This window comes from Verticillium nonalfalfae, assembly GCF_003724135.2.
Source record: "Verticillium nonalfalfae strain VnAa140/NRRL 66861 chromosome Unknown scaffold_51, whole genome shotgun sequence".
Taxonomy (NCBI): Eukaryota; Fungi; Ascomycota; class Sordariomycetes; order Glomerellales; family Plectosphaerellaceae; genus Verticillium; species Verticillium nonalfalfae.
Window position 1 is genome coordinate 114,962 of NW_021167276.1, and position 20,382 is coordinate 135,343.

General features: G+C 58.2%; 11 protein-coding genes across 11 annotated transcripts; 6 read left to right on the top strand and 5 right to left on the bottom strand.

Annotated features, from left to right (window-relative positions):
* Positions 1 to 3: 3 nt before the first annotated feature.
* On the top strand, positions 4 to 444 carry D7B24_006909 (uncharacterized protein; the record flags this gene model as incomplete). Its single annotated transcript, XM_028641029.1, has 1 exon — positions 4 to 444. One exon carries the CDS (start codon positions 4 to 6, stop codon positions 442 to 444), a length of 441 nt encoding a protein of 146 aa, XP_028494935.1.
* Positions 445 to 871: 427 nt separating this feature from the next.
* On the bottom strand, positions 872 to 1,448 carry D7B24_006910 (uncharacterized protein; the record flags this gene model as incomplete). The annotated part of the gene is made up of 2 exons (XM_028641030.1): positions 872 to 1,293; positions 1,355 to 1,448. 2 exons carry the CDS (start codon positions 1,446 to 1,448, stop codon positions 872 to 874), a joined length of 516 nt encoding a protein of 171 aa, XP_028494936.1.
* Positions 1,449 to 3,028: 1,580 nt separating this feature from the next.
* D7B24_006911 (uncharacterized protein) lies at positions 3,029 to 3,412 on the top strand (the record flags this gene model as incomplete). Its single annotated transcript, XM_028641031.1, has 1 exon — positions 3,029 to 3,412. One exon carries the CDS (start codon positions 3,029 to 3,031, stop codon positions 3,410 to 3,412), a length of 384 nt encoding a protein of 127 aa, XP_028494937.1.
* A 1,147-nt stretch (positions 3,413 to 4,559) lies between these two features.
* Positions 4,560 to 5,319, bottom strand: D7B24_006912 (uncharacterized protein; the record flags this gene model as incomplete). Its single annotated transcript, XM_028641032.1, has 2 exons — positions 4,560 to 5,070; positions 5,129 to 5,319. The coding sequence occupies 2 exons, from the start codon at positions 5,317 to 5,319 to the stop codon at positions 4,560 to 4,562; spliced, it is 702 nt and encodes a 233-aa protein (XP_028494938.1).
* Positions 5,320 to 6,858: 1,539 nt separating this feature from the next.
* Positions 6,859 to 7,717, bottom strand: D7B24_006913 (uncharacterized protein; the record flags this gene model as incomplete). The annotated part of the gene is made up of 2 exons (XM_028641033.1): positions 6,859 to 7,491; positions 7,556 to 7,717. The coding sequence occupies 2 exons, from the start codon at positions 7,715 to 7,717 to the stop codon at positions 6,859 to 6,861; spliced, it is 795 nt and encodes a 264-aa protein (XP_028494939.1).
* Positions 7,718 to 8,083: 366 nt separating this feature from the next.
* On the top strand, positions 8,084 to 9,194 carry GET3 (Golgi to ER traffic- protein; the record flags this gene model as incomplete). Its single annotated transcript, XM_028641034.1, has 2 exons — positions 8,084 to 8,461; positions 8,556 to 9,194. The coding sequence occupies 2 exons, from the start codon at positions 8,084 to 8,086 to the stop codon at positions 9,192 to 9,194; spliced, it is 1,017 nt and encodes a 338-aa protein (XP_028494940.1).
* A 538-nt stretch (positions 9,195 to 9,732) lies between these two features.
* Positions 9,733 to 11,760, bottom strand: D7B24_006915 (uncharacterized protein; the record flags this gene model as incomplete). Its single annotated transcript, XM_028641035.1, has 3 exons — positions 9,733 to 11,188; positions 11,243 to 11,531; positions 11,589 to 11,760. The coding sequence occupies 3 exons, from the start codon at positions 11,758 to 11,760 to the stop codon at positions 9,733 to 9,735; spliced, it is 1,917 nt and encodes a 638-aa protein (XP_028494941.1).
* Positions 11,761 to 13,095: 1,335 nt separating this feature from the next.
* DUG1 (Cys-Gly metallodipeptidase) lies at positions 13,096 to 14,580 on the top strand (the record flags this gene model as incomplete). The annotated part of the gene is made up of 2 exons (XM_028641036.1): positions 13,096 to 14,345; positions 14,400 to 14,580. The coding sequence occupies 2 exons, from the start codon at positions 13,096 to 13,098 to the stop codon at positions 14,578 to 14,580; spliced, it is 1,431 nt and encodes a 476-aa protein (XP_028494942.1).
* Positions 14,581 to 15,073: 493 nt separating this feature from the next.
* On the bottom strand, positions 15,074 to 15,964 carry D7B24_006917 (uncharacterized protein; the record flags this gene model as incomplete). The annotated part of the gene is made up of 1 exon (XM_028641037.1): positions 15,074 to 15,964. The coding sequence occupies one exon, from the start codon at positions 15,962 to 15,964 to the stop codon at positions 15,074 to 15,076; it is 891 nt and encodes a 296-aa protein (XP_028494943.1).
* Positions 15,965 to 17,328: 1,364 nt separating this feature from the next.
* Positions 17,329 to 18,176, top strand: EMI5 (succinate dehydrogenase assembly factor 2; the record flags this gene model as incomplete). The annotated part of the gene is made up of 2 exons (XM_028641038.1): positions 17,329 to 17,557; positions 17,635 to 18,176. 2 exons carry the CDS (start codon positions 17,329 to 17,331, stop codon positions 18,174 to 18,176), a joined length of 771 nt encoding a protein of 256 aa, XP_028494944.1.
* A 1,173-nt stretch (positions 18,177 to 19,349) lies between these two features.
* On the top strand, positions 19,350 to 20,360 carry D7B24_006919 (uncharacterized protein; the record flags this gene model as incomplete). Its single annotated transcript, XM_028641039.1, has 3 exons — positions 19,350 to 19,507; positions 19,613 to 20,047; positions 20,153 to 20,360. The coding sequence occupies 3 exons, from the start codon at positions 19,350 to 19,352 to the stop codon at positions 20,358 to 20,360; spliced, it is 801 nt and encodes a 266-aa protein (XP_028494945.1).
* Between the last annotated feature and the right edge of the window lie 22 nt (positions 20,361 to 20,382).

The window sequence follows — 20,382 nt, forward strand, 5'->3', positions numbered from 1 at the left end:
ACCATGGCCACAAAAGACCGCATCACCTGCCACGTCCTCGACACGACAGCCGGCCGCCCGGCGCGCGCCCTCCGCGTGCAGCTGACACACACGCCGCCCTCGGCGCCCGACGCCGGCGTCACGACGGCCGCCGCCACCACCCCCCGGACCTTCGAGTCCATCACGGACGACGACGGCCGCGTCAAGACCTGGCTGCCCTACAGCGCCGCCACGGCGTCGGGCGACGTCCCCGTCTACACGCTCGACGACGTGCTCGGCGAGCTCGCCGGCGAGCCCACCTCGCGCTGGACCCTGCGCTTCGACACGGGCGCCTACTTTGAGGGCCAGGGCACCGAGACCTTCTTCCCCGAGGTCCACGTCGTCTTCACCGTCCAGCAGGGCCAGGGGTATCACGTGCCGCTCCTGCTGTCGCCCTACAGCTACAGCACCTACCGCGGAAGCTGAGCGGAGCGGAGCGGAGCGATCAACTGGGAACAATGATTTAGCTGGGCGGCAACCACACATGAGCGCTCTCTCGTAGAATCAAGATATTATGTCATTGCTATTGTAACCTGCTGTAGCGGCTGTGCTGTCTGTAGCCGTGCCGCTCGTGCCAGGCGGAAAGGGATGGAGCCAGCTGCCGTGTATGCCTCGCCATGTTCCATTGTCCCGCGCGCGTGGCGACTCTGTCTTTTGTTGACCATTTCAACCCGAGTGCGACCACACGTCCCAAATCAACGCCTCCCGTGAACACCGTGCTGAAATCCCAAGTTCTTGTTCGTTAAGTAAAAAGGCCGTGTCATCGTCGTGCTAGCGACGCTCGTCGACTCGGCCGCTGGCCAGAGTCCACCGTGTGCCTGCGGGGTGTCGCTTCGGTACCGCTGTCCCAGTCCTACTGGAGGAATCGCAGCTTCCTCCGCATGAAGCTGGGTCTGTGTGAACCCTCGGACATGGTGGGAGACGAGTCGCCGGCGCCGTGCGAGAAGACGCTGTCACCGTCGCGGCTTGTGCTTGGGCGGCCGGTGGAAATGCTCATGACGGGCGCCATCGGGTGGATGCTAGAGCCCGACCGTGATCGAAGACCGTCCGTGCCGTCCATCATCGAGTCGGGCGCATCTTCGTCCTCTTCGAGCAACGGGTCGATGTGGTACTTGGCCTCCATCTGGGGCGTGATGCGGCCGTGGCTGATGGTTCGCTTGTGCCTGTGTCGAATAGAGCGTCGCTTGCCGATTTTGCCTGCGGTGAGGTCGTCTTGGGAGATGAAGGCGTTGGGTGAGAGATCGGCCTCGGGATGTGGCAAGGTTGTGTTGGAGACTGGGACCATGATCAGCAAACGAGAAAGAGAAGGCAATGACGCTCGGGATGCGCGACATACCGCCATTAAAAGGTTCGGGGAAGCCAGTGTCGTGTTGTCGCCTGGATTCTACAGAGGCTGGCGCTGTGGGTTCGTGCATGTCTGCGGAGGCCATGATGGCTGGCTGAAGAGGCCAATGTGAGCCTCGAGTGGGTGTGGAGTATGGGCAGGTCTACGTTGCCGATGCAAGTGGATATGAGGGGGGAATTTATGTGAAGAAAAGAATAACGTCAGGGTAGAGCCGGTCGAAGTCAGGATGGGCGAGACGCGCAGTCCGGTCGGGGTTGGGCCAGGTGGATGTATCCCTTGTCTAGGTGAACGGAGGACGAGATGCAGTGGTCGGTCAGAGAGGCGCGAGACAAAAGAGGGGTGGTTTCACTCGAAGAAACGGTTGGCCGACGGGAGAAAGAGTGAGAAGAAAGCTGGATGGATGGAGGAACAATGTGTAGGCTCTTGTTTGCTTGTCGCCTGCCGATTATCCTCCTTAGCGTCTTGGGCAATGACGAGGCCTTCTCGTTTGGGGCATGGGGCGGTAAGAAAGTGATTCTCGAGATGAGATGAGACGACGGGCCGGACGGAGCGAAGAACGCTTGGAGATGGGGCAGAGACGGAAGGGTTTATAGCAATGATGAGAGGCGCGAGGGGAGAAACTTTTCACGTCAACCGTCTCGGGGATGGCAGGGTAATATGAATGGGTTGGAAAGGGTTTAGAAGAGGACTGGTGGGTTGAGCCTCCTTTCGCGGGGATACCGCCATGCAAGCCATATCCCTGGATGGTCTCGAGATGACAGATGAAAGGCGACATGACGAGAGGCCAAGAGCACGGACGATCGGAGCGTAGCGCGAGTCGATCGACTTTAGAGCTCACCTCACTCGACTCGACCTCTGGTCATGGGCACCCAGGTTGAGGCCATCTTCCTCGGGCTCTCTGGGCTTTCAGTTGCAACACTTGCTTGGGTCCCAGTGAGGCAGGCGGGGGGGGGGGGAAGAAGTCTTGCCAAGAGCAAGGGCCCGAGTCGGACTTGTTGGGAGCCACATGAACAGGACAGGGGGTGCGGGCCAAGTGAATTTCGAGGGCAGGCATGTACCGAGAAGGGGTGTTCAGAAGTAGCGACAGTGCAGGTACTGGGCACTGGTACGGGCACTGGTACTGGCACTGCCAGTCAAAGCCACGGTCCGTGTCCCTGCGCCTCCAGTGGAAGCACGAGATGATGAGGGTTGAAAGCCGCAGGCGAGCAGCCCGGGAGATGGGGAAGAGGTCAGAGAGGCAAAGGTGGGCTTACCTGTCCCAAGGTGGTAATAAACGGGCAAGAGCGGTGCCGGGATACCGGGGTTCGCGTTAGGCAGCGCAACTGGGGCGCTCGCTGGCCGATGACTCGTGTTGGCGAGGCCAGGTGGGCTGAAGGAAAGGTGGCCCCCCACTGAACAACCGCGCACTTGTGTAGGTAGGAGTCGTGTTGCAGGTGGCGGGAGATGAAGATGTTCGCGACGTTGTCTGGCTAGAGGGATGTTGGTTGAGACGTAGTTTGGAGGGAAGGATATTGCGGTGAGGGAGTTAAGAAGTGCCCGGAGGTTGCTCTTACCTCCCGAATCCTGCTGACCATTTATCCGTTGGGGACACAGATGCGCGAATGCACATGCACATGCAGTAGGCAAGCAAAGCAAGCGAGTCACTCATGGCCGCTGGCTCGCCCTATGAGGCTTCCCCCCGTCGCTGTTGAGGCATCGAATCCATCACACCCTTCCAAGCACCAGGCGGCTGTCACCGTCTCCCTGCTCCACCACCTGTACCCGCCGCCGCTGCTCGCTGGCAATTCGCCTGCAACATCGCCAGTGGGCCTGTTCGAGCACAAGGAAGAAGCCCGTGGAAAAGGGCTGCCCGTCGACGGCCTGCCCGGCCAGTCCCCGCACGGTGATCACGAGCCGCGCATTGCACAGCATTCGCCCACTCATTTCGCCCTGTCCGACCCAGCAGGCCCCCAGACACCTGGCCCCCAGACACTGGATGGCAGCTTGCAAGAAGGTGCAAGTCATGTCTCGCCCAAGGCATCACCACTGGCCGCGCCCTACACCGACTGAGCATGATCTCAAGGTCACGTCCATTTTTTTCTCTCATCTCAAGCACACCCATCTCATCCCACCTCATTCATCTCACGTCACCTGCCAGACACCTATCTCACTCTCTCTCTCTCTCTCTCTCTCGGAAAACGCACGGAGCGGCGTCGTCCAGGGCATTCGCCCACCCTTCGCACCCCCAGCCCCCGATTGGCCAGCGCTGATGCAAGCCGAGGCTGCAGCCGCAGTCGCCTGAGGCGAGCTCTTACGCGGCCTGCGGCGAACCCTCCACCCGCCCTGGACCTGCCCTGGACACGCCGCGCCACCAGGCCGCCAGCCCAGCCCTGCCCCCGCACTTGTCCTTGCGTTAGGTCGCAGACCGACGCGCGCTCTGGTCAGTGGTCAGTGGTCAGTGGTCAGTGGCCAGTGCCAGTGAACGCTGCCAGCTAGTCGTCGTCGTTCTGCTCGCTCTGCTCTCTCCGGATCCCGAGAGAGGAACGACGAAGCCGAGTCCCGTCCGCTCCACCCCTTCCTACGGGCCGCGCCAGTTTGGGAAGCCGAAGCCCGCTACCATGTACCCTCCTATCGCCGTCCCTTCTTCCGTGCTTCCGAAATCGATTGAAGGCTTGGATCTGCTATTCGGACGAGCTCTTCAGACATGACCCTCTTCAGGAGTCGTCGTCATCTGTATCTATGACAGACCTAATGTTGGGGTGGTGGAGCTGCCTAGGTGAGGAAGCTAACGTCACCGAATGCACGGCCTACCTACTTGCCATTTAATAGACTTTCGAGCCCGGGCTGAGTTCAACTTCACAAGGCGGACCTCTCCAAATTTAGAAACTCGTCACTTTTCACTACATCACGCCGGTGAGGTGGCCATCTTCGCCTTTACTTGAAGCTGTCAACGTATGCAGCAGGCACCACGCATCACATGAGTCTTTACGGGCACTTTGTTCGTATAACCGTACGGTATGGTATTAGGTTGCTTGTATTAACAGGTCATGAGGACTCATGTACTAGTTTGCTGTAGGAAAGGAAGAAAAAAAAATCATCGCTCTACAGGCTGGTATCATAATCATTGCGTAAAGTTCTTTGCAGGCCTAGGCCTTTTTTTTTTCATGTCTCTTGACCAGACGTGGTGACCGTGGCGTGTTGCCTTGCGGCCTCGCGCTTAGCGGCGCTGCCACCAGCGACGGCGGGTGTGGGCGACGGCAGGGGGCGAGTGGTAGTCGGCCTTGCGGCGCTCGGCACGCTTGCGGTTGACGCGGCCGGTGCAGCAGGTGAAGAAGAGGATGATGGTGGCGAGGAGGGAGCAGATGGCCGATGCGAGGACGCACCAGAGGGCGGCGTCGTAGTAGGCGTGGCTGTCGGGGTTGCCGCCGTTGTCGCTGCGGTTGATGCGGCGGCGCACGAGGTCCATCCAGACAAAGTCGCAGGCGAGAGCGGCGACGGTCACGACAAAGGTGATGCCGGCAACGAGAGACGACAGGAAGGAGCCGAAGAAGCTCGAGCCCAGGGACAGGGCGAAGCCGACAAAGGCGATGCCTGCGCCGATGGGGTGCAGGATCATGACGTTGGTCAGCGCCTTCGAGGTGCTCTCGGTCCAGTCAGAAAAGTCGGTGCCGTCGACCTCCCTCAGAATCGAGGTCGGCGAGTAGCCGATGCTGGTGCGGGAGCAGCCGCTGATGAAACTCGTCAGTTGATGTCCACTCTACCGTGCGCGGAGGTTACAAGACTTACCGGCCGCGAACGTCATGGACGCAGTATCCAAATGTACCGAACGATATGTCACCCGAGTCACTGCCCAGGTTGACTGAGAAGAGTGAGAGGGAGTTGACGGTGGGTGCCGTGATGGACGACACGATGAGGAGCACCATTGCCAAAAACAGCAAAAAGGTGCCGAAGTGGTTCACCAGCGCGAGGACACCCATTTTGACCGAGGGACCAAAGTGTCAAGGTTGGATAGAGATAGGAAGTGAGGAAAGTCGTCTGGATGGAGTTGACGTTGATAGAGGGTGTCAAGGGTAGTTAAGACCACTCGTCACCGGTAACCTGGTTGATGTTGTGTAACGGCAAGATTTCAAAGCTGTCCGAACGGAGCGAGGCACAGTCATATAAAGACTCACGAGAGTCAAGCCTCTTGATCCAGGAACGCGTATAAGGGTCGTGCATGCTGCCGTCGCATCCAGGGTTCATCACGTCAGGGTCGTCAGACGCAGCCAACATGATGAGGGTTGACCGGGGGAACAAACAAGGAACATGCTGAGCCTGGTGATCGGCACTCACAGGAGGGTCGAAGGAACCAATGTGGCACGGCTATCAATTCCGCGTGTACGTCACAAGGTGGTGTCGACCGCCAGTGGGCAAGCCACAACTCTGACGATGCGCCGCCCTTCACCCCGGACATAGAGACCCTCAGAACCCTGGAAGGTGGGTTCGATCTGGATTTGTTTGGGGAGCTGTCCGTTCCTCGTTTGTTCGTTCGTCCGTTGGTTGAACTTTGGCGTCGAGGAGGAACAGGGGGGGTGGGCCGCCTGATGACGTCGAGATACCCGTTTAGGCTGGACCCTGGAATAGCGCCAAGGTAGCTCCCGATATTCATTGGCTTGCCTCCTTGGGGATGAGATAGCCCGGTTTCCTGACAATAAGCTTGTGTTTTGCTTCACAGCAATCAATCCGGTTCAAATGGCAAGCTAGCACCACCTGGCCTGCTTCTCTACGCCCAAAAAACTCGAAAGAAAACCCCCCCATGCTGCACCAATGAGAATGAGCGTGAAAGCAGGGAGAGCGGTGAATTCCATTGCGCGACGATCCTGTCTTCGCCCACCATGTGATGATCACACCTGGTTTCTGTTCTGCATTTTCCACTGTAAATCCTTAAGCTTTCTCGTATGGTCGAATGGGCTGCCTCTTGCCATGAAAGCAGCAATATAGAATAATTTCCAGCACAAGCCCCAGCGCTGCACAGCGCAGCCGTAGCTCCAAGGGGCCCCAGACCTCTGGTACACCAACAGCCTAGCGAAACTTTACGCTGAGCCCTGAGCCTGACTCATTCGGGCGAGGCGCAATTTACCGACGTCGCGGCGCTTGATTGCGCGTCTCTAGGGGTGTTCTGCCTTGGTTCTGGACCACGCGATGGAAAGTCTGCATGTTCCACCCGACCATTCAACGTGTGCCGTGTGGCTCGGTGCGTCGTCCAGGCTTCACAGGTTCGATCTCGTCGCGGCCGTCCTACAGAAGCATCGGGGACATCGATGCTAGTGACCAACATTTGCCGGGGCGTGCCGAGCGCCACAGCAAAATGGTTGTTCGAGACAAGTCAAAGGAGCCCAACGTTGTAGCCCACGGCGCACGTTGAAGGCATTCCAACCTTGTTTTGGGCAATTTCACAACAGCCGTACCGGCCGTTCTGATGCTGGCCGATCAGCCGCCCCCGGGCCGATACTAGAGAATCTCTGCTCGCTGCCGTCTCAGGTCGTTGCCGGTGTCGTTGCGCTCTTCTGCCCACCGGTGACGTCTCCCGTCTCCTGACCTTGCTGCTCAACCAGATGCAACAGTCCCTCCGTGACGGCTGGCATGTCGCGCTTCTGTTTTTGACGGAGCAATCTTTCGGCCCTCGCGCGCTTGTGCGGATCGACAGACTTGCCGCCGAACAGCAGATCCTCAACGTGGCGGCTTTTGTCCAGATCAGGGTCCTGCCCACCCGATTCCCAGTCCGACAGGCCGTCCGCAGACACGTCGGCAGGAAGCGACCGTTTGAGCAGCGACGACATGATGGTCTCTCGTCGCCCGTCAGCCCAGGGGCCGTGCAGAGGTGAGGCGCGGACGGCTGCCGAGTGAATATAGTCTGGTGCCGGGAAGATGTGGAGCTTAAAGTCCTTCTGTATATCCTGGCCTTCGACGCGAATGTTCGATGCCGTGTCTATTTGACTGTCGGCGGCGCTGTTGAGGATCGGTTCGGTTGATGGGTTCGTCGTCAGGAAAGTGCGGATCGAGCCTTTGGAGTCGCCTGTCGCGAGCTGGTACTCCAAGGGGCTACGGCGGATGAGTTCGCTGGCCGACTCGTTGTCGCTGGCGACGGAAATGAAAGAGGCATCATGGTCCTGCAGGTATGTGTGTTAGCACCAGCAAATGCAAAGCTGAGAGCGATATGGTTGATGGACGTACATCGAGTTTTCGAAAGACCTCGATCTTGGCGAACTTTTGCAGCGCGTGCAGCACAGCGCGTCGCTCGGGAAACTTGACAGGCGCCGGCACCACCGTGACCTGGATGGTCCGGGACGCTAACTTCTTGGACAAGTCTCGAATGACATTGGCACCTCGCGACATTGCGGGATTGGCGAAGAGCGCTGCGAATTCAGATAAGCTCACCCGGCCTGAAGCGTTCTTGCTGTCCGGAGGTCGAGCGAGCTTCTTTCTTCTCCTTTCGCTAGAGCCCAGATGGACTGTGCCGAATACTCGCTTAGACACACGCGACACGGTGTGGATGACGGCGTTCTGATGCCCCGCCATTTCCAGGGCCCCTCGACGATGATCGCGATGCAAGCCGGATCCTGCTTCTAGAACATACCTTCTTCTCTCCGATCCAGCACTTCGCTTCGGAGCCTCAAGAAACGGCGTTGTTCTGCAAGTAGACCACCGCAACCATCGAAACGCCCTCCGAGAACCTCTGCATAACGCACTACCCACCTCAAAATGGCCGCCATTCTCGACGCCGACGCCATGGAGCCCAGCCTCCAGTCGCTTCTCGACCAGCGCTCGCTGCGTTGGGTCTTTGTCGGAGGCAAGGGCGGTGTCGGCAAAACGACCACGTCGTGCTCCCTCGCTATTCAGCTAGCCAAAGCCCGCAAGTCCGTCCTCCTCATCTCTACCGATCCCGCGCACAACTTGTCCGACGCCTTCAACCAGAAGTTCGGCAAGGAGGCGCGCCTCATCGAGGGCTTCGACAACCTCTCCGCCATGGAGATCGACCCCAACGGCAGCATGCAGGATCTTCTCGCCGGGCAAGACGCCCAGGAAATGGACGCTATGGGCGGTGGAATCGGCAGCATGATGCAGGACCTCGCATTCGCCGTGAGTGGCCTCGCCTCCCCCCTCCCCCCTCCTTCTCTCTATGCAGGACGCTTCGAGGCAGGATAAAATCCACTGACCCGAGAGCTCTCCGCAGATCCCCGGTATCGATGAAGCCATGTCCTTCGCCGAAATTCTGAAACAGGTCAAGTCCATGTCCTACGAAACCATCATCTTCGACACGGCGCCGACGGGCCACACCCTCCGCTTCCTGCAGTTCCCCTCCGTCCTCGAGAAGGCGCTCGCCAAGGTCTCCCAGCTCTCGACCCAGTATGGGCCCCTCCTCAACGGCTTCCTCGGCCAAGGCGGTCAGCTGCCCAACGGCCAGAACCTCAACGACATGATGGCCAAGCTCGAGACGCTGCGCGAGACCATCTCCGAGGTCAATGCCCAGTTCAAGGACGAGAACCTCACTACCTTTGTCTGCGTCTGCATCGCCGAGTTCCTCTCGCTCTACGAGACGGAGCGCATGATTCAGGAGCTCTCCAGCTACGGGATCGACACCCACTGCATTGTCGTCAACCAGCTGCTGTTCCCCAAGAAGGGCTCCGACTGCGACCAGTGCAACGCCCGGCGCAAGATGCAGAAGAAGTACCTCGAGCAGATTGAGGAGCTGTACGACGAGTTCAACGTCGTCCGTGTTCCCCTGCTCGTCGAGGAGGTGCGCGGCAAGGAGAAGCTGGAGAAGTTTAGCCAGATGCTGGTCACGCCGTACCAGCCGCCTGAGATGGATTAAGGCAGCAGTGAATCTCGGTATGATACATTCGTGGCAACAGGAGTCTGGTAGCATGGTGGACGGGACATGAGGCACGTAGCAGCGCATACAATACAGTCACGAATCTACGATACCCAGTAGAGGAAAAGAAAGTTTGTTTTTGAAGAAATTCTTATTCAACGGAGTTCTGCCTATCATGTGTAAAGCTAGAATCCTTCGCTGCATCTCTTGACGAGGATACATGCCCTCGACACGAAAAGGCGGATCTCTTTATCTCCCATCGTGCCTTGACAGCTAATGGCAAGTATCTGCCGCAGTCATTGAGTATAACCTCCCAAACCAATGCAAACCCATGGTCTACATGCCAGTTCCTTGCCCCTCCCTAAACGCCAGAATACACAGACTATGTCCAAAACGAGATACGAGGGCAAGACTGTGCCCTTCGTGAGACTGCTGGGAGACCCTCCCATGCAACGTTGGTGCGTGGGAAATAATGTTACAAGTCGAATGGCCTTGCCGAATGGCCCATCAAGCGCCGCCAGACACACAGGCAGGTTGATTATAGCTCCCGGTAGTCGCTGGGACGAACGCGCTTCTGACGGTTCTGGTGACGGTGGGGGTTAACAGGTCGACGGAAGTACGCCTCCTCGTCGTTGCTGGGCTGAGTGAAGTTGTGCCTCTGTTGATTGTTGAAGTTGTTCATTGCACCAGTCGGCACGCCGTTCATTCCATTCATCCCCATGCCGTTCATGCTACTCATCCCCATGCCGTTCATGCCATTCATTCCCATGCCGTTCATACCGTTCATGCCCGCACCCATGTTGAAGTTGCCATTGAACATACCGCCCATGTCAAAGCCACCGTTCATGCCGTTGAATCCAGGCATGTTCATCATGGGGTTCATGCCGTTCATCATAGGCATTCCCATGTTCATGTTGCCCATATTCATATTGGGCATTCCCATGGGATTGAAACCACCCATGTTCATCCCACCAAAGCCCATCATTGGGTTCATGGGCATGCCATACATGTTATTCATGGCTTGCTGCTGCTGCTGCTGCTGCTGCTGCTCTTGTTGTCTCTGCATAGCCTTGGGGCCCTTTGGAATCTTGGGGTTCTCCAAGAGGTCATCGGCAGGCCGTTTCTTGGAGTTCGTGTCCGTGGACGGCCCACTCTCAGCACCGGCCACGACTGGAGTTGCTGTTGATGATTTGGGTGTATCGGCCGCGGGAGTGGCTTTGGCAGGCGAATCAGGGGCTTTGGGAGACTGTGCCGGCTCCTTCCTGGACTCACCGACTTCGTCTGGTTTCGCTTCTTCCGCCTTCTTTGTCTCCTCCTCAGTTGGCTGCTTAGGCGACGCTGTAGCAACGGGTGCAGCCTCGACAACGGGGCTTTTGGGTGCAGCCTTCTCTTGCATGTATTCGTCAATCTTCTTAACGGCTTCGTCGTCAGGCTTGAGATCGTCAATCAGGACACTGTCCGTGTTGCAATTCGGACAGACAAAGTCCGACTCGATGAGAGCATTGGTAATGCAATCATTGCAATATGTCTTCTGGCAGCACGGCGTCTTCATTGGCTCTACAAACATCTTGTTGTCGATCGAGCATGCCAGCCCCTTCTCCTGCAACTCCTTGTCACCCAGGGCGATAGCCTTGGCGGCTGATGCCGACGACTTGGCCTTGGCCTGGAACTGCTCCCAGCCGGCCTTGTCGGGCTCAGCCACGACAAAGTCTCCATCAGCGTTGACCATGATTCCCGAGGGTCTCTTCGCGTCATCATCACCATTCTGCGCCAGGGCAACCGACTTGTCGACGGTACGCAGAAACGATCGCGGGATGCCAGTAGTACGCTTGACACGGGGACGGTTGTCAAATTCAGGATCATCATTGGTAGGGCAAAGTTGGATCCAGTGACCTTTCTCTCCACACCGGTAGCAAATGTACCCGTTGGGGGGGTCGTGGTCAGGCACATTCGCAGGGCGCTTTGCTCCGCCTTTGACAAAGACAGGGGTTTGGCTACAGCGTTGGTTAGATCGGGATAGACTGTGGGCTGCAGAATGATGAACATACTGTGACATCTCTTCTTGTTGGGCCGACCACTGCTCGCTTTGTGCGGCGAACATGGCTGCCATCTTCTCCTCCTCCGTCATGGCGCTGTTCATCTGGCTGAAGGCATTGGAAGCCACCTTGGCTGTCGCTGATTTGACTACTTGCTCTTTGCGGGCAGAGTTCTTGGCCGACGCAGGCATCTTGCCGGAGACGTAACGAGCGCCGCGGCCTGCGCCAGGCTTGGTAGCTGGGAGTCTGCGAGCAACGACGGTGGTCGATCGCGGTATGATGGTCGTATCATCGTCGTATTCTTCGGCAGCAGGTTAGTACCACATCAAAGTCGCAAATTCGAGAGACAAGATCTTACCTTCACTGTTATCCTCTGTATATATAGCAAGATCAAAATCGGTACCGTCACCGAGGCCGCTCTTGAGAATGATGTCGCGCTTCAACTCAAACACAGAGATACCAGTGCCATCAAACTCGACACGAGTTGGCTCTTTCTGCGACTTGAACTTGAAAAAAACGGAGGAAGCCATATCGATAGTCGGAGAAGGGGTACGTGTGTTCGCACTGCAGTCGAAGGGGGAGGTCTTCGGGCCAGGAAAAGACTATGCTGAGAAAAGCGTGTCTTGCGACTACTGTCTGTCCAGAAGCTAGGTTGACTGCTTTGATTGTCCTGTAGAGCTCGACGATCGCACGCGACTCCAGTTATTGTTTTTGTTCTTTGCTTTGATCTCTCGCGCTGCACCTTTCAAAGGAGGGAGAATCAATTCTGATTGTCTTGAAAAAAAAGGAACGAGCAAGATAGGGTCAGGTGCTGTACGAAGAAGAGAAAAAGAGTACAATGCCCAAGAGGCTGGCTGACACTAAGGTTGGCAGAAGGTAGCCCTTTGAGATCCTCCTCGCATTCCCAGTCACTACTATTCCTCGAGAACCATCAGCTGAACAGCCTGTGTACGCCCGGTAATCCTCTCGTTAGTATAATCGTCGCGAACCACAACCTTTGCGCCTGCGTGGGATGCTGTCAGCTTGTCGGAAGAGAGCGACAGCGCAATCGATCAGTCGTCGTGCGGAGGTGCTGTCTCTGGGAATGTCGTGCCGTAGTGAGATCGAGCAAATCTGCTGAAGACAAATACGATCGTGACAAAGGTGGCCAGACGAAGCTCGTCGAATTCGGCGATAAGTAGGTGTCGTGGTTGTCGGTGGGAGATGAAGATGGAAAGAGCAAGAGAGGAGAAACGGGCTTGCGCAGGCAGAGATATGGCAAATGAGGAGAGAAGGGGAAGGAACCTGGCGGGCCTGACCCTTTGCCTTCTGACAGTTGGCCGGAAGGGGACCTCGGGTGGGGGCATGTTCCAGCCAGCGTATCTATCTACCAGGTACCCAGCACACACAGGCCGCCTCTGGTCTGGCCTCTCCTCTTCCTCTGAGTCACGTGGCGGCGGCGTCTGCAGAGTTCTGGCCGGGCTCTGGTCTCATGACTAATACGGATGCTCGCCGGCAGAAACGGCAGAGCAGAAGCTGCACATTTGCCCAGCAGGGTTGGTGTGCCGCTGGTTGCCGCCCGATGACCCCGCCAACTACCATCTCTTGCTTGCCCTTTCCTGCAAGAACCGCGATTGTGTGCTGAGGAAGGTGCTTGTTACGTATCTCACAGCTACTGCGCCTGCCCAATGAGCAGGTAGCTTTCAAGAAACGGCGTAATGCCCCGCATCCACGTCCCCCTCCTTCATGCTCGCCCTCTCTATCGACCTCGAACACTATTTACGAGCTCGATTTCCTTCTCCTCGCCAACTAGACAGCACCAACAACCTTTCGCCGCAGCTCGTTCCTACCTGACATCCTCCATAAAAACACACCAGGCTCGCAAGATGGCTCCTCAACTCGACGGCTTCTTCAAGCAGGTCGACACCGATGCTGATCACTTCATCGAACGTCTCCGCAAGGCCGTTGCCATCCCCTCCATCTCGGCGGAGCCTGAGCGCCGCCCTGATGTCGTCAAGATGGGTGAGTGGATGGCCAACGAGCTGAAGTCTCTTGGTGCTTCTGTCGAGCTCCGCGATCTTGGCGAGCAGCCAGGCAAGCCCGGTCTGCACCTCCCTCCCTGCGTCCTGGCCCGCTACGGAAACGACAAGAACAAGCGGACCATCCTCGTCTACGGACACTATGACGTCCAGCCTGCCGACAAGAGCGACGGCTGGGCGACGGAGCCCTTTGACCTCACCGTGGACGATAAGGGCAGGATGTTTGGCCGTGGCTCGACCGACGACAAGGGCCCGATCCTCGGCTGGCTCAACGCCATCGAGGCACACCAGAAGGCCGGCATTGACTTCCCCGTCAACCTGCTCATGTGCTTCGAGGGTATGGAGGAGTACGGTTCTGAGGGTCTAGATGACCTCATCGTGGCCGAGGCCAAGAAGTACTTTGCCGATGCTGACGCTGTCTGCATCTCGGACAACTACTGGCTGGGCACGGAGAAGCCCTGCCTGACGTACGGTCTCCGCGGCTGCAACTACTACTCCATCGAGGTGTCCGGTCCCGGTGCGGACCTTCACAGCGGTGTCTTTGGCGGCACTGCTCAGGAGCCCATGACGGACCTGACCCGTCTCCTCGGCTCTCTTGTCGACACGGACGGCAAGATCCAGATCCCCGGCATTGCGGAGCAGGTTGCGCCCGTCACCGAGGAGGAGGAGTCTCTCTACGACAACATCTCGTTCACGATGGACAACATCCACGAGTCCCTCGGCAGCAAGACGACCATTTTCGAGGACAAGAAGTCTACTCTGATGGGCCGCTGGCGCTACCCTTCTCTCTCCATCCACGGCATTGAGGGTGCGTTCTCCGCGCCTGGTGCCAAGACGGTCATCCCCGCCAAGGTCATTGGCAAGTTCTCGATCCGCACCGTGCCCAACATGGAGATTGAGAAGACCAACGAGGCCGTGTACAAGTATGTGAACGACCAGTTTGCCAAGCTCAAGAGCAAGAACACCATGAAGGTGTATGAGCAGCACTCAGGAAAGTGGTGGGTCGCGTCGCCCAAGCACTGGAACTTCTCCGCTGCTTCCAAGGCCGTTGAGCGCGTGTGGGGCGTCGAGCCCGACTTCACGCGCGAGGGTGGCAGGTATGTCGATGCCTCCCGTGATCTTGTGTTTCAGAGACTGACATGTTGTGACAGCATCCCCGTCACGCTCACCTTTGAGCAGGCCACCGGCAAGAACGTTCTGCTGCTCCCCATGGGCAGCTCGACGGACGGCGCGCACTCGATCAACGAGAAGCTGGACAAGCGCAACTACATTGAGGGCATCAAGCTACTGGGTGCCTACCTGCACTACGTTGCCGAGGAGCCCCAGCAGTAGGAGGTTGATGTGACGTGATGCTGTTCACTGATGATACCAAATAACGGACAGCAACTGTACATTACATTCAGCCACAATAGAACATTGGTTGAACTGCTCTTTTTCTGTCGGGTGGTGAAGTTGATGGTTTTTCTGCCGCGTTACATGATGACGATCAGGGCCGACGATGACACGTCGTGCTCTCTTGATGCGAACCCCCCGACAGTACGAACCCGGATTCATGAGATGATTCAATTATTATCGTAAACTGGCACGCGCCAGGCTGGCGTCGTGCCATCCCTAAAGCTATCCTAGAGGGGTATCAAAGGACGTCCGGGCCGTTCCTGGGGTCGTCACCTTGTGGTATTCCGTCATGTTATGTCCCCTAGTGCCCGATTCGTAACTCCCAACGCCATGTATGGAAAAGAAAATCTCCGAAAAAAAAGAGCAGCTTATCACAGCCATCTCGTGCCTCTGTCGTCATTATCCGTCACGGAAACTCAAGGTGGCAGGCTCACTTGCCAGCGGATGCCTTGCGGCCCCTCCTCTTGGCCACAACAACAGGATCCCACGTGCCGGCAAAGATATCCTCGCACTCGTCCTCATCGTCCGAGTCGAAAACGACGTCATCCGGTGTCACGCCCTTCTTCTGCTCGTCGTCGTCGTCATTGTCGTCATCAACACGCGTGGACCGAGGCCGGGACGCAGGCCCCTCAAGCACCGCGTCCCCGACGACAGCGTCGGCGTCGTCATGCACGTCCTCCCAGCGCTTGAAGCCGACGACGCGCTCCGTCTCGAGGATGAACTTGCCGACCTTGTACTTCTGCGCCTCCTCGCGGGCGTCGACGTACTTCCAGCCGAGCTTGGCGTGGCACACGGCGCAGGTGATGTCGGCGACGACGTGCCAGCCCGTGACGAGCTGGCGGTTCTCCGAGCGGCCGACGCGGACGTTGAGGAGGTCGCGGACAGGGATCGCAGCCGGCGGGGCGGGGCAGGACAGGGACGGGGCCGTGGGGCTCGGGGGCGCGACGAGGTAGGCGCGGCCGTAGCGGCCCGTGAAGCCCTTGCTGACGATCTGCGCGGCAAAGGCAATGTCGGAGGCGCAGGTGGAGCAGCGAAGGGTGTCGGGGTTTGTGCGGGAGAGGCGCCTCGCTGTGCTGCTGGCGGCGGTGCTGCCGATGGTGGGGTTGCTGGGGCCGAAGCGCTCGGGCAGCGAGGATGGCGGCGAGCCGGCTGCTGAGCTTGGGGCGGAGGACGTTGGCGAGCTGCTGAGCGAGGGGACGTCGGAGGTGTTGGATGTGCTCGGCTGGCGAGGACGGCGGATAAAGGGCAGCTTGAACGCGGGAAGGAGATAGGAGGGGAACAGAGGTTTGAGGTCGGGTGATTTGGAGGAGGAAGGGGCCATGTTCTATCAACGACGAGAAGAAGGGATGGGGATGAATGAATTACTTGTTACTACGGAGGTTTTGGGAGTCTTTCTTTCTTTCTTTCTTTGCTTTGCTCTGTGCTGGAGGCCACAGCTGCTAGGCGTCACATAGCAAGGGTATCGAATGCGGTGCGGCGGTGGTGAGCATGAGGTGTGAAGGAGGAGAGACCGCCATGCCACAACGACCTGTCGGTCGCCAGTCACGGGGGAGGTCACGCTTGTTGGCAAGGCTAGAGGCATGTTGAACGATGGTTGGTTGTCTGGAGGGTGGCATAAGCCGGCCGCCGGTAGTGAGGACGCATCTGACGTGGTACGGTTTGAAGTACCGTCCAAGACCGAGCGAAACAGGGCCGGGCGACTGGCGACAGGCGGGAGGGAGAGACATGGGGCAGTGTGTCAGCGCCTGATCGACAGCCATCAGGTTGGGGTTGCCTTAACAGTAGTCACCCCGCATCCGCCGCACGCCGCTCGGTGCTCGGGCGCCGTGGCCTTGATGGTTCGGTGAAAGTCTCTGGTCTCACCGCTGCCGTGTCATGCCAGCCAGTTCCTATTTGTGACTTGTCGTCAGACTGACTGCATCAAAGTGCATTATTTTCATGTGTTGGTTGAAATGACACGGGCGTTACCTACAGTGACATGCACAGGCATGAGGTGATGAGGGGTCGAGTCGGGCACATGTCCACAGTCAGTGAGTACAATCCCATGCTGAACAGACGCCAAGTCGAAAACGCCTTATCAATGGCTGATAACATCAAACCAAGGAAGGTCATGGCCCATTTGGCTCTGCGACGCATGATTCATGGGTCCTGGAGGGGAGGGGACGCAGCTGCACCTCGCCACTCGACTTCCGTGCTGCCGCTATCGTGCATTCGGTGAAGCGCAACGTGACAGTATGGCTGCCCAATTACTGCAGGACGTGAAGGGTTGGTCCAACGACAAACAGTAGACGCCTATCAATCTGCCGGCCGGCTACTTACTTGTACCCACCAGACGTGACGCCGAGTTGACGAAAAAAGATGTAGAGGATGGCAAAGACGAGGAGGTAGTAGTGAGCAACAAGGAAGCGTCTGCCAGCTGTGAGCTGCCAGATGCCAGGTGCACATACAATGACAGCCTCCGATGCTGGCGGTTTCTCATCTTGTCCAATCAGATGCTGCATGACATATCATTCAGGACCTCGGTCGAAAAGAGAAAGCGCCACCTGCCGGTGCATTACGGCGTCATGATGGTTTCTGCGAAGCTGGACCCCGTCGTTTGAATTGGAACTCTCCCGCATCACCACGCCCACCGCCATCCCAGGAAAAGGAAAAGGAAAACACGACAGAGAAAGAACACAGCACACAATGGCCTCCCTCATGCGCAGTCTAGTCAGGCCCGTCTGCCGGCCGAGCCTCCTTCGGCCCGTCGCTCCAGCCGTCCTGCGCACCTTTGCCTCCAAACTCGACCCCATCCAGATCGACTCCCAGATCCAGCACGATCTTGAAGTCGGCGAGCTCCAGGGCGCCAAGTTCAAGATTGAGCCTCTGCGCCGCACGGGCGAAGATGCGACCACCATGCGAGCGCGGCTTCTCTGTACGTTCAATGCCTTTTCCCTCCCTCTCCCTCTCGCAGACCAGCAAATGCTTACAGAGACGACCCCCCCCTTCCAGACCAGTGCCGCAAGCGCGGAACCCTCGAGTCTGACCTGCTCCTCTCGACCTTTGCCGATACGCATCTACCGACCATGAGCCACGCCCAGATGCAGCAGTACGACCTCTTCCTCGACGAGAACGACTGGGACATCTACTACTGGGCCACGCAGGACGAGTCGCCCGGTCCCGACACGACGCCCACAAAGCTGCGCCCTTCGACGTCCACGAACAAGGAGAAGGACCTCGACAGCGCCACGGTCGCCGGCAGCGAGTCCTACCGCGGCGTCAACCCGGGTGCTGCCAAGACCATCGACGCCGGCACCAACGGCCACGCCGACACGCCCAAGCCCGCCGAGGACGTCCAGGTACGCGAGCAGGGCACAGGCGAGTGGGCGCAGACGGTGGGCACCTTCAAGCCCGCATACCGCCCCGTGCCGGCGCGCTGGAAGGGCAGCGAGATTCTCGACATGCTGCGGGCGCACGTCCGCGCGAGGCGGGCCGGCGGCAAGGGCATGGCTTTCATGCCGCCGCTGTTCAACGTCGAGGCCCGCAAGGCTTGATGAGATGTCTACGTACGTATCTGTTTCTGCAGAGGGACATGGCATCTGCGTTGTGTACGAGGCTTTGGAGCATTGGCTGTTCATTTATCATTAGATAGAGAGGGAGAGAGAGAGAGAAAGTCCCCCATTGGTGGGACTACCAAGGCAAAGGGAAAAGTTGCCGTTGTACAATCTGGTATACTAGACGGTAATGATCAGGGACGTCCCTACGAGCAAGGATGGGCAACAGATGACAATGAGCTTGGAGGCGGCAGCGAATGGGAGAATAGGAGCCAAGATTTTGATGCCTTGTGTTTCAGTCATAGTGGTGTATTCTGAATAATTGAGCCGTGACAATTACCTACATCCATACGTACTTAATGAGTAAGTAGGTACGTAACGACACCCCAGGTCAGGATGACGGACAGCCTTTGTTCATACTCGGGCCAATCTGATTCTGTGCCACCTCCTCCACAGCCAGAACCTGCGAGAGGGCGGCAGAGAGGGAGCGAAACCCGAGGATTCATGGTGGCCTACTTACCTCACGCTCAGGTGGTCTGTCCCTGATCCGGAGTCCGACCGTCCGACTGTCCGTCCCAGGCTTCCCGGTTGGCAGATGAATACCTGAATGCCTTGGCTTGGCACGGCTCGGTAGCATGTCAGGCAGGTTGGGGGGCTCTGGGTGGCACATTGAACGCTATGCACAGTTGTCAGGCCTGGCCACAGGGGTCCTTCAGTGGCCACACCGACACCGACACTGACACTGACCGCAACCCCGCAGTGCCGCAGCGGGGTGGAGACAGGTCAGCTGCATGCACCTTGGCACCGTGGTTCTGGCAGCCTAACCAGATCCGTCTCATGGTGTAACGCCGCCGGTCCACCCTTTCTGAACACCTTTTTCCTCTATTTGTGTCCCCTCTCCGCCGTCCGCCCGCCCATCCACCTCTCTGTCTCCTCACCTCGTCCAGATCCGCCAACACTCTAAACGTTTCGCCGCCCGCCAGCCCACACGCTCCTCGCCCTCTCTCTGTTTGATCTCATCAACAGACGCAACTACCCCCAAGTCAATTGCAATCAACCACCAAACCTCACTTCGCCAGCTCTTTCCGCCGTCCTTCGGGAACCCTCTCGCCTACACCCAACCCACCAGACCAATTTTTAAGAACTTGACCCCCAGGAAACCCCACCGCCAAAATGTCGCCCATGAAAAACAACAATAATCAATCCAGTAGTAATCATGGCGAGGTCGTTGTCCGTCAGGCCAACGTCCTTGCCAGCTGCTACATTGTCGACACCGCCGGCCTCCTCAAGGGCCTCCACTACTGCACTACCGGGGCTACCGGGGCAGAGTGGTATTCCTGAGGTCCCCTCCTCAGGAATACCATCCCCGCCCTCAAGCCCCCCCCCTCGCCCGCCATTACGGCCTCGAACGAGCTGGCCCTGCTGCCCAAGACCAGGAAGCGCGGCAGCGCCAGCAGCAGCAGCAGCAGCAGCAAGAGGTCCCGACGAGGGGGGGCAGCACTTTCAATCAGGGAAGAATGTGAGAGATTCTTTTGCGAGCGCATGTCGGCCGTGTTCCAGGGTGAGCGGAACGCGGATCCGAAAGCCTCGGGCCTGATGGGTGTTCACGCGCTGCTACCGACGCCGCCCAACGACAACCCGGACGCCAGCTACTTTGGCGGCAGGGACGGCTTCGCCGCCGCCAAAGCGCAGCTCGGGGTCCAGCGCCACGACGACGTTGCCGCCTCCGGCACGGTCGTCACGGCCTGGCTCGAGATCTGGGACTTTGCCGGCGGCGCCAGCTTCCGCGCCTTTGTGGGAGACGACGGCCTCGAGAGGTCCCTGTTCGTCTTCTTCGATGGCAACGTTGTCGGTGTCGACTTGAAGAAAGCGTACGTTTCCCATCCCCTTGTTTCCTAGGCCATGCGGTCGATCCGCCTTGGACCGTATTTCCCCCGACATCAATCCAGAAAGCATGGCTAACACCCTGTTCCCAGTCTCATGGCTCTCATCGAGTTGGCCGACACGCCGCTCGAATGCCAGCACCTGGTGGTCTGCCTCGACCGCCGCATCGAAGAGCGCGATGCAAAGAGTCTCATGAAGAGCCTCCAGTGGGTCGGCTTCGAGCTCACAACGCTCGACAACTGGGCCAAGGACCTCGACGTCACGAGCAAGGAATGGCTCTTCATGGGCATGGAGCTGTAGAGTTGTCACTCTTCATTTCTCC